The sequence below is a fragment of the Lichenostomus cassidix genome, chromosome 1 (assembly GCF_008360975.1).
Source record: "Lichenostomus cassidix isolate B80296 chromosome 1, HeHo_3.0, whole genome shotgun sequence".
NCBI classification, from domain to species: domain Eukaryota; kingdom Metazoa; phylum Chordata; class Aves; order Passeriformes; family Meliphagidae; genus Lichenostomus; species Lichenostomus cassidix.
The window spans coordinates 6,948,416-6,960,758 of NC_139479.1; the positions used below are offsets into that span (position 1 = coordinate 6,948,416).

At 40.9% G+C, this 12,343-nt stretch overlaps 1 protein-coding gene across 2 annotated transcripts in view; it reads right to left on the bottom strand.

Moving 5' to 3' along the window:
• Positions 1-8,140: 8,140 nt before the first annotated feature.
• The window catches only part of USP9X (ubiquitin specific peptidase 9 X-linked), a 93,896-nt gene continuing 89,693 nt past the window's right edge, over positions 8,141-12,343 (bottom strand). For both annotated transcript variants that reach the window (XM_085048934.1, XM_085048924.1), the window contains exons 43-45: positions 11,926-12,138; positions 11,368-11,463; positions 8,141-9,924 (exon numbers count right to left, since the gene is read on the bottom strand). In XM_085048934.1, coding sequence (XP_084905060.1) covers positions 9,790-9,924; positions 11,368-11,463; positions 11,926-12,138 — 444 coding nt within the window. In that variant the 3' untranslated portion in view covers positions 8,141-9,789. The remainder of the gene's footprint in view (positions 9,925-11,367; positions 11,464-11,925; positions 12,139-12,343) is intronic.

Here is a 12,343-nt window from a genome sequence, read left to right on the forward strand (position 1 = left end):
AATTTAAAAAATACCCACAAAAATACACACCTGAGTTCCTAACAAGCTTAACTTCAGGCTGGGAGGATCTGTGAAAGTACTGAACAGGAAACCAAAATGGGACTGAAGTTAAGCCAATCCTGTCCTCGGCATGGGCTGAGCATCAGGCAGCAGGTCAGAGGCTCCTTCTGAAACCACTGCAGAAATCAGAGATTAAACAGGACAGGGACACTGCAGAGGAGCTGAGGAGCTGCTGACAACGGGAAAGCACAAACCTGACTGAAGAAGCTCCAACATAAAAACACTTTCTAAAGAAAATGAAGCAAAATAAACCATATTCAATAGAAAACACAGGGCTTCTTCTGTGGTCTTGCACTGCTCCTACTCCCACAACTCAATGTATGGAATCATAAAATGGTTTGGGGTTGAAGGGACCTTAAAGATCATCTAGTTCCACCTCTCCTGCTGTGAGAGTAATTATGTAATGTGTTGTAATTGTGCTTTAATTGTGTATCATAATCAGCAACCTCCTGCTCAAGCCAACTGTTTTAGCAGCATGACAGAACACCCAGTTGATGTGCTTACATGGTTTATATCCAGGATACTTCATGGAGGAGCATCTGAATTCCCAGCCCTAATGCTGCACAGAAGACATGAGCAACTATAGATATAGTCAAACTTAAAAAACTACAGTCATGCTTGTTAGAAAAATAGTAATAATAATAATAGTAATATTACATCCCCTTATATTAGCACAGTTACAAGGATATCAGAAATCTTGAAATTAAGCAGACTGTTTTAAAGAAAGATGTTCCTGCAGAATTTTCAGAGGTTATTTCCCATATAAGCCTTTGTTTGCTAAAATTAAAAAAAAAAAAATTAAAATATACATACCAGTGAAACACTACAGTCTTCCTTTAGAAGGGCTTCAAATTTCCCATCTACTGAAAGACCAAACAGCATTTTCTTTATAGTTTTTTAAGGGTGTGTTGAGAAGCCCCAAGTGCTACCTAAGCATGGAGAGGTTTCACAAACTTTCACAGTAACAGAACCCTCATTAACATCACTATCCCCTTCCAACACCTCTGTAGCTGCTCACAGACCAAACAATTCTACCTTGAAAGGGGGAGCAGCTCTGGGAGGGGCAGGGAGGGAGAAACTGCAAAAGGAGATGCAAGAAAACAGTGTGAGGTAGGAAAGGGTCAGAGCAAACCCAGCCAGGGAGTTTCTGCACAAAGAGAGGGAAACAAGCTCCAGCAGCAAGATAATGATCCTGACTGTTATGCTGAAATTACCAGGTAAGCATCTATCAAATCTAAGGGAAATGCTTTGGGCTGTATTATCAGCTAATGTAAAAACCACAGGAGCTCAAAATCTAAAAGGTTTCAGGGAGTCGGGTGATCAATAAATCATTACAGCCTCCACAGAAGTTAAATTAAAAAATTGCTTTTCTGGTCCTGTGGCATTAACAAATTCTCAGAGAGAAATGTGAGAACAGAAACATTCGTGGGAGTTGTTTTATATTTGCTGTCTTCATCAAAAGCTTTCTTCTCCCAGTTTACAGCAACCCCCAGCTGGTGATGATCTGTTGGGATACATCCAAAGTGTATCCTGAATTCTCAGGTTTGCCAACATGTCGATGTCCAGAGAATTCACACTCATGTCCACTCAGATGGGTGACATTGACTGAACAAACCAAGGATAAACTCAGGTGCTACAGAATCACAAAACAGTCAGGATTGGAAGAACGTCTGGAGATCACCCAGCCCAAGCCTGCCAAGGCAGTCACCTGGAGCAGTGGCACAGGGATGTGTCCAGGTGGGTCTGGAATGTCTCCAGACAGGGAGACTCCACAGCCTCCCTGGGCAACTGTTCCAGAGCTCTGCCACCCTCAGTGGAAAGAAATTCTTCCTCACACTGAGGTGGAACCTCTTGTGCCACCTGCTTTCATGATGTCTTTTTAAATTTTTTTTAAATTTAATGTTAGTACCACAGATTGCCAGCACTTTGTCACTCTTTTCCACTTTCATTTGCGTATCTTCAAGAGCAAACTTGGGGAACCAGAGGTTTCCAGGAGCTCTCCGTGACCCACCTCACGTTCCTTTGGGTGATGGCCCTTGCTGGGCAGAGCAAAGCAAGGGGCACACGGCAGGCACAGAGGTCACAGCAGCTCCTCAGCAGCTGCACTGCTCCTCTTGGCCTGGGATGTCACAGGACTTCTGTCTCTGGAGCAGCCACTCGCACCCAGGAGAGCCTCTGGCCCTCACAGGCATGAAGGCTGTGCCCAGCAGCATTCCCAGCTTGTCTCCAGACACTGCAGCCCATCCTGGGTGCTGCAGGGGGTGCAAAGGCAGCAGCAAACCTGGCTCAGTTTGAAGACAGCCCAGCTTTATTTCCCTGTCTTCATCTCAGCGAGTCTCCTCCACCAGCAACTTTGTTAAATTGTATTTTAATAAATTCGACACAAGAGGCCTCCACTAGCCCGTTCTTCAATTAAGTCCACATTTTATTTATGGTTTGCTGTTGGTACTTCAATCAGATTTATATATACATAATCTAAAACCTACATCAAAACCATGTTGACTGCTCTGAAGACCGAGAGAAGTGACACGATTGAAGTTTTCTTCCACAGCTCTATGGTAAGTCTACATTCCCACAGCAGGTTTTTGGTTCAGGTCGCAGAAGTGTTCAGAAAGCCAATGCCAGGTCTCTCTCAGACTCGGAGTGGGAGGGTTACAGTTCCTTCAGCATTTCAGTCTTATACACAACCACAGTAGCAATCAGTAACAGTCCTTTATCCTAAACACCTGGGTTGATCTGCAGAATCCTGGCTTTTCACATTCCATCTCTCCCTTTCTAAACCCTCACGGACACAGCTGGAAAAGGCCCTCCCTGCGCTTGCTGCGTTATTTGAACATCAATTGTGAGAGGATCTGATGCTACCTCACACGGGAGGCAGCACAGCACGAGAGGCTGAGGAGAAAGTGTTTGAGAGTCCTCGCGGTGCCACCTGAAAAACACCAGTTCCTTCACTCTGATGCAAACACAGGTACCTCACACGATTCCACTGATCCCCAGGGAGGCAGGGACTGCCGTGCCTGCCCAGCAAACAGCCCCAGCGGGTATTTGTGCACCTCAGCCTGGCCCAGGGCAGCTCTCACTCTGCTGCAGCCACTCCGGAGCAGCCGCCGGCAATGAACGACAAGAGGTAGAAAGTATTCACAGAAGCAGCTTGCCAAGCCCCTCGCTCAGCCCACTCCGTCTTTATTTGCTCAGAGGATTAGACTTGGTACAGATCTCAGAGAAGAAAAGGAATAGAAAATGCTTTACATGCTACTTAATCTGAAGTTCCTGCTCGGAATGGTTCCTCGTGCTCGGGGAGGTCTGTGGTTCAGGACAGGCAATGCTCACAAGCTGCTGCCAGAGGGGTGTGTGGGGCCAGGCAAAGCACATTTCCAGTTCCCCGGGGATTTCACACAGCACGACCTCTCCCTTCAGCAAAATATTCCCATTTCTGCTATTTCACCTGTCCTTAGTCAAGCACTGGGCAGGCAGATAGAATTGGTGAGTATCAGTAAGTCCTGAAGAACTAATCATCACATTTCTAAGCTTTGGAATTTGCTTCCAGAAGACTTTCTAAGGACTTTAAAGCACCTACCAGATATTTAAATACAATCAAGTATATTAAGTGTCCAAGTTTTCAATCAGCCTTCTTTTCCAGAGTAGATTCCAGCAAAACCTACTGTTTTTATTCACCTGTAGAAACTAATGGTTCAAGACAGAAAATGGAGGGGAAGAAACCCCTGAACAACAACCAACCACAGAAACCCAGTAAGCTACAAGCTATTAGAATTCCAGACTGCCATCAGTAGCACAAAGCTTTCCTATCCCACATAAATGATGAAGATTTAAGAGATGACAAAGCCCACCTGGTGAAGGCTGTGGCTGCTGCTACTGCACTGTGAAAGGCTCCATTCTGGAGAGCCAGGCTGCCTGGCAATCGTGGAGCTTTGTTGGGGTTTTTCTTGCAGCAGCAAACAGCAGGACAGCAGATGTAGGTAAAAACAGGAGGTAAACAACCATCATGGCAAGTGAAGGGATTTGATTCCAAGAAAATACAAAAATATTAAATATAAAAATGATCTGAGCAATCCAGAGTGGAAAAACTCTGTAGGAAAGAATCACAAGTAATGATGGACAGGAATTTAAGAGTGAGGGACAAGAACTGAGCAGCATTTCAATAAATAAAGCTACAAAAAAGGCCAATACCTTTAAAAGCTGCACCTACAGAGGTATCACTACAGCAAAAGAACAGAACTGCTCACTTAATGGCTCAGGTGAAACCACACTTGGAAAGCAATCATCCAGCCCTGGGCATTGTATGAAAACAGAAACAGCACATCACCACAACAGAAATGTGGATTAGGGAACTGCTTATATGGGAAAAACAAACATTTAAAGATTTTGCTCTGGTACAGATTAAAGGGGAGGTCACTGCAAATGCACCAGGAAGAGACTGTGCAGCTCTGCAGCTCACACCACTTTGGGCAAAACACACCAACTTACTGGAATAACGGTGGCAAATTAAGAATGAAAATTAACATTAGCAGACATTTTGAATAGTATAGAAACAGAGAAGGGAATGATCTTATTTTCCTGCACAGGATGTTTTTCTATGGTCAGATTGTAGATGAAGTCATAGAACCTTTTTCCTCTTGTTTTCATTACTCAAGGTTATCTCATGGTTAAAAACTAGAAGACATTTTTTGCATGTTATTTTGACCACTGAACAATGACCCTGTCATTTCAGAATTGTGCTGATGTGATTTAAGGCTATATTAAATTCCGCCAAGGAAACAGCCTGCAGGTCAGTTTCATTATCAAAAAGTGGCTTCAAGGAGTTCTAAAGCTAAAAAATACAGAGTTGGGTATTTAAAAATCTGATGAAAAGTTAGCCCTTATTCAGGAGAGTGTTTTTCTCCTTCAGAAACTGGTTCTCCCATGCTTGTTTTGATTTGTCTGCAAACAAGAGCTCTGTCTTCTGTGCCACCCGCTGACTGAGCTGGCTTAACCCCACAACACGTCACCAACTGCCACTCTTACACTGCTGAAATCAACTGAATTCACATGAATGCTGCTGAAATCCATGGAGCCACCACAACTTGCATTAGAAAATCAGAGTGCAGGATGAGGATGTCTGAATTTAATGGCTGGAATCTCTGTCAACTCATTTCCAGGGAGAGCCTACCCTAGCAGACACTGCAGGAGTGGGACTCAGCACTTGCTTTTGTAAAAAAAAGACACAGGAATGGCTACTGGACACCTTAAAACAGCCCAGGAGAGACGTTTATACCTTAGAAATAAAAGGAAATTGATGGTATGAACCTTAGGAAGTTCCACAGTGTGAAAAGTGACAGTGCCCGGGTTGGGTTAAAGCTCCTCCTCCAGCCTGGAACACAGGGCAAGTCTCAGCCAAATGACTGTGCTGACATGGCAATCCCCAAAGACCCCTGGAAGGCAGGGACAGGGACACCCTGGAATGGCACAGAGGGCACACACAGACTACTCTGATCCCAGCTGCCAGCCAGGGAAAAAATGCACTGAGCTCTAAAGAGCAGTTTGGTGTTGTGTTCCTCACGAGAAAACCTGCAAAGGGAGCAGGAATCCTGCAGGAGGGAGCAGCTGGGATCCTCTCACTTAGCTTTCTGCCACTGCAGCACCACTGTGCAGCTCCTGGCTTGTGCAAGACATTTCTACTGCTCCCAGAACGCCTCTTTCAGCTGGCTCTAGGCAAGGCAGGTGTAGACTTTATTCCCAAGACCTGATGGCTGTGAGAAAGTTGTATCATGAATATGATGGAGAGCATGGAAAGTAAGAAGACAGGGAGCCAAAATTACTGTTGTCCTGATTACGCTATGCTGGAGCGGAACCCCAAATGGGAAACTCCCACAGCTGTCCTAAGAAATGTGAGGTTGGCATCAGCATCTCACCCTCCCAAAAATTAAGGTGTGTCTTTCATCACAGTGGGGAACAATTTGCTTTAAATGTGGATTTGAAAGCGTGGGCTAACAAGGTTTAACAAAGATATTTAAATGCTTAATTGGTTACTCTGCAAATTTCAAAACACTTCTTCCTCTAATTTATACAGTCAGTCTTCAGCTTTCATTTTTTTGTTAAACCCATTGTACTGAAAGCTTCCCTGCAATGCCCAGTAACTGGAACTCATGCCAACAAAAACATGGAGCCACTTTGCCCTGACACAGTTTATCAGCCTATTCATTTCTGGCAAAAGACTTAAGAGGTAGACAAAATTTATTGAAACCAAAAATGAAGTAAATTGCTACAGCAGCCAATTTTTGCCCATTTTAGCTTTGGCAGAATGGCTAATCTCATTCTCTCCTGGATCTCAGGAAATATACACGAAGTTTTGGAACCATAAGTGCTTTTTCATGATACATATGCTAAAACACACAAACTAGGCACAACAGAGTGGCTGAGAAGGCATAATAGCAAATATGAGAACACAAATCTCTCATGTTGTCTAAAGTTTCACTCAGGAAAAAAAAAAAAAAAAGAAATGTCAATGGGGAATTTAATTTCTTTCTGGCTCGATTTCAGCAAGATACACAAGCTTGAAAAACAGAGAACTCAAATTTTCAGAGCTGGTAGTCAGCAGGGAAAATAATGTAAAAAATTCCAAGTCAAGCAGAGTTCTGTTCTGCTTGTTCATACCCACAAGATCAGGTCCTGCAGGACAAACAAGCTTTGAACCCAGAGCCATCTCCTTCTTGTCAAAGGGGTAACACAGGTGCAGGTGACCAACTCTGTGACCAAAACAGAGTACATTTACTGATACACAAACAGTGACTGAAGTATTTTTTTTATATGGCTGTACTATTTTTAACACTGACAGTAGCAAGTGTTAAAAGCTTATTTTAGTCACTAAACAACCACAATCCAAATGTACAAGAGGGAGAAATTCTGCTCAGTAAGGTTATGGATCTCCCCCTAGGTCAAACTACACACTAACCCCGACTCAACATCACCTATGGATTTTCAGTTTCTATGTATTCCACGTTACATCGCCAGGAACACGAGGAATTGCTTTACTATTTATTGGCTCATTTTATGGAAGACCAGAGATTCCCTAGAAACTGTTCTAAACAGAAAACAGGACTGAAATCAGTGATGGGGGAATTAAATCTTTAGGCACTTTGAGGGCTACTGCTTTAAAGTGTGCCATGACCAACGAGGTATCGCCAGGTGCATCGCCTGAAAGTCACCTGCCAAAATGCTGCGACAGAAACGTGCATATCAAACTTTTTGCTTGTACAATATATGTTAAGAAGTACAATTCAAAATGGTTTTGCCCAGAGTGAAGAAAACATTGCACCTTACGCTGGAGCTACCTGTTTAAAAAGCAACAGCTGCAGCAAACAATAATGGGTTTATCCTTCTTCATGTCACAAAGATGCACAATATTCTCAATTTGCTGCCTGGAAAACAACTGCCACTGCAGCCATTCCCGATTCCAGGGCAGGGGTGGGTATGGCTGGAGAAAGCCACAGCCTTAAAAAGTGTCACAGGTTTGACATGTCTCTACAATCATTGCACTATTAAAAGCAAACACATTTGGCAAGGCTGAACTAGCACATTATATATTTTACCTATATAGTACAAAATACGTAATAATTGCCTCTGAGATTGCTTGTTTAACAATTACTGGTCCAAATAAATATTTCAACTTGAGAACTCAGGGTAGAATTTTTTTAGTTACAACCTCCAACAAGCATCCCCAAACATAAATGGGAACACGTTATTCAAATTTACTAAATCCAGGTAAAATGGTATTACTAAAAAACTATGAAAAAAATCTGAATTAACTTGAGCACTAGGAAAAACATGGAAGCATAAAAGTGATCATCGCTACACAGCATATTCAAAAATCTTCTGTGTCCCTCCCTTGTTACACTAAATGCCTAAGAATGCACTTGGACTGAATTTTCCATTGTTCGTTTCAAAACTACAGACCTTTAATTTGATAAGCAGCTTTGTTTCTATCAACTCATTTGTAAAAAACACCATCAAGCTTGTGCTCTTAAATATATATATGTATATATAAAAACATACAAAAAGTACAAGATAAATCACATTAAGAAACTTTTACAGTGTAATTGTCCTGATTATTTTATTCTTAAGGGCCAATTTTTTTTTCTTTTTGTGCACAGAATCTCAATGTGACTGTTGTTCCAGAATTCAGCATAGTGCCACTGCACAGAATTCACCTTTCTGTGCAGTCCATTAAAAAACAAAACCCCAAAAAACAACACACACCACAGGACAAAACATTCTTCTTAAATCAAATTCTATTTGTGAATTCAGCAAAATAATTTCTATAAAATAAAACAGCAAAATATTTAAATAGTATAGGGTGGGCTGTATCTGTTTTGCAGGGGTATTTGGTTTTTAGACAGGTTCCAAAAAAATTACACACATTCAAGTTACCAATTTTCATTTAAATACAGTATTTACTGATGCGTTTCTTTAAGTCTTTAAACAAATGTTTATTCTGGAATAGAGATACCTCAGAATTGTATTTGACTAACCAGTAGTTTCTTTTATATTTAAACCCTGCTTCTAATGTTAAGATTTTCTGTATAATGGATAAAGAGCTAAGACAATTCTCGCTTTCAAGTAGAACTGTGAACGAGCAGAAAACCAGCAAGTTAACTTGGTGCAGTGGCACTCACAAGTACTCTGTGATTTTGTTGACTTCCACTTCACTGGGATGCAGTAGAAGGAAAGTGTTAGAAGTTTATCTAATAAGCTCTACCAAAGAAACAAAACAAGCACACCAAATACAGTCTATTATGCTCCAGGCATCCTGGCATAGCAAATTTTTGCATATTTGTTTTAAATCTTTTAAATTCCTATTACTGAAAACTAAGTGTTCTTTATCCCACCCAGAGAGAGAACTGTCAAACATCAGATGTGAGGAACATATGTGAAACTGAAAACCACTTGTTTGTCACATTTTCCCTCCCCATTTTATAGTCTAGGTGTAAGAAGAAAAAGTTCTGAGCAATACAGTTGTCACATTGGGACAACTGCTGTCACGTTTGTTTTTTTTTTTTTTTTCCTCTCATTGGCTACACTAACTTGGTGTGAAGCCATGCTAAATGTTACAGCATAACTATAGCTTCAAAGTGATTAACCTAATACCAGAATGAAAAAGGCAATGAAAAAAGATCTAGAAACAATGTTACATCACCAATTTTCCACATCAACCAAATAATTAAAAGGTTACCAGCCATTACGTTGCTCATAGTAAAATCGACTCCAGTGGCAAAGAATTAACATGAAACTATTTTTGTGGTTGACATGGATAGGCTTTTTCGTAAAGGAGTTGATCCAACTGCCATGAGGCAGGCAACACTGGTTGCAGAGCGCAGCAGATATATCAAGAAATTATTTTTTTGTTTTTGTAGATCTGTGAGTCTCATCAAGACAAAAAAAAATGTTTCTTGCTCAAGAATTAACAGTCAAACATTAATATACTATATACACCTTTGCCATTTACACATTAGCATCAGGCCATTTATTACAAAACACTATACACTTTCCACTGCAGGCGGGTTATATATTGACAGCAATTTTCTGCAGATAAGACAGTGAATAGACTTTCCACTCCATGTTGATTAGGAATAGTTTTTCTAGTTTTAAATATTAGCCAGACACAGAGAAAGGTTGGACTGTAAGGCCTGGGTGCACAGTCTTGATGGAGCAAGTTAATTGATTATGTGCATTTCACTAATCTTTTGTCTGAGGCGGGGAAACTTCTTCACTGCCTTCGTAGTTTTCTTGTGCTCGTTGGCCAGTTCGCTGAGGGTTGTTCATATGATGTGCTGCCGGGCCTGTATATGGCTGTCCATGCACGTGGTTATTCTGCAACAAAGCACAAACATTTCAAAGGGATTTAAACCTCTGGGCTCTTTCCTGACTCCCTGCTTTCCCCTTTCCACTCAGAACTCTGGGAAGTATCCTCAAGCACACCAGCTTCTCATGTCCCTATATCTGCATGAACACACATCCCCGTTGCCTCATTCCTCTGATTCACAGCTTGCACTTACCTTGCTGATTTACACATAAGGGGAACAAACTTTCAACTTGTAAAGATAAAAGGTTCAGTTGAAACAGTAATCTCAGCTTTTGAATAACAAACAGTTACATGCAAAGCAAAAGCAGAGAGGAAGGAAAAAGGAGACCAAGAGAGGTTGCCTATGTGCTGCCACATTTAACCGTGCACATGTTTTATTAACAGATTCAACCAACTTGATCTTTCCCCCTAAAACAATGGAAAAAGCAAACCTGTATTTATGCAGCAAATTTTAATTTTTAAGGGGGGAACCTCAACGTTATAGAACTGAATGAAATCTAGACCATCAGCTTCCTGCAAATGCTCCGTCCCAATTTAAAAAGTCACACACAGATCTGGCAAATGAAAACACCTCATTTATCTACTGTTTTGCAGAGTTTGTGGAGAACTAAGAGTATGAGGATTGTGTGTGTGTGTTAGTGAGAAATGCCATCTCTTGCAAGAAAGTGAACACATGACAAGGGCAATGGTGAGGTTACAGAATGTGTCTGAACTCAGGAGCTCAGGAAGGAGTGGGAAAATCTGCATGACTTACCAACTGCTCTGCTGTGAACATCAAGTAAGGAAAGCAAGATGGAGAGGAAAACGGATTTGGGCAGGAAAGGAAATTAAATTAGCAGATTTGGAATACACAAAATGAATTGGAACAAAAATTGGCAATTATGTGAGGGATCTAATAATTTGGTCAATTCAAGAAAAAGACCCTGCTTATGACTTCTTCCAGATCTCACTTTCCACTGGAAAGTATTAACAAAGCACCCATTTAACATAAAAATAGATTTGGATTTTAGATATATTTCAGATTTAGAGATCAGTGCTCATAGCATGAGTTACAAAGCAACGAAGCCATCTGCTTTTTTCCAAAAGCCTTCCAGTTATCCAAATTCAGGCCTTGAGAATTGATTTTATATTTGAAAACAAGAAAGCGACTCACAAAGTATTATCCATGTCAGTAAATACAACAGAATCAAATTCATTATGCACTAGGCTATGATGGCATTGATCTTTCTGCTCTTTCTGTGGATGATTAATCCTTGATCTGATAAAATTCTCACCTGAAGCTCTGATGGTGAAACTCCTCCTGGAAAAATGGAGGTGTACCTTTATTCCTCCAAATATGATGTTTGACAATAATATGCTTCTGGCTAAATGCCTATAATTTAAGTTACCACAACTGCTAAAAAAAGCAAACCTGAAACTCTGAATAAATAGTTCAACTCAGAGCTTTTTACCTGTTGATACTGGGAACCAGGTGAATGGGGATACAGTGGGGCATCTTCAGGTGGAGAAGACTCATGTTCATCGGGGGCATCAGGATCGTCTGGTTCCTGAAGTTTGAAAAAGCCCATTAATTTACTTAGGTAAAACACGTTACAATTATTCTAGCCAGAACCAATCCTATGTGTGATTCAGACATGTAGGAGTCATGTTTTAGACACTTAGAGAAAAATTCCACCCCACCCTGTCACCTATAATTGTATCGCACTAAATAAAAATTCCTCATATCAATGTATTACTGGAAATACAGACCAATTCATAATCTACTTTAAATGGTCAACTTCAATTCTATACTGTTAATTCTCAAAGTGACAGATGCCTACAGGAACAGTAATAAAAACTGAACAGTGCACAGGAGTATGTAACTGAAGTCACCAAAAATATAAATCCATATTTATAAAACACTTAGGAAATGTGTTTCCTCTTTAATAAGTGGAGACTGTTGCTAAGGTTAAGTATTTACAGAAGCACTTAACTCCATTTTTTTATTGAAAGTCAAATGAATTCTTTACCTCCTCTGGGCAGAGTTCACAAGCCTTTGCAAGAGTCATTCTAGCACTGTGTGACCTCTCTAGGAAGTAGCCATTTGATGTTTCATTGCTCTGTATAGGTGGAGACCAATTATTGTAGGTGTATTGGGGATTGCCAGTGTATGGTCTACGCTCCAGCTCATCTCCAAGCCATTCCACTGCCCAGGTCCATTTCCTCTTCAAATCTCCATTGCTCTGCAGATGGAAAATGAGTAATTCACAATTATTTCCCCTATTCTTGAAAACAGAAGTATTTTTCCTTTCCTATACATCAGCTATCAGAGAACAGACCACCAACCCATCAGCTGCTGTTTAAAAGAGTCCCAAATATCCTTTTTTCCCCAAAGAAAACTTCAATGAAATGAAGTCTGCAGATTTGCAGCTGCATCACAGCTGCAAA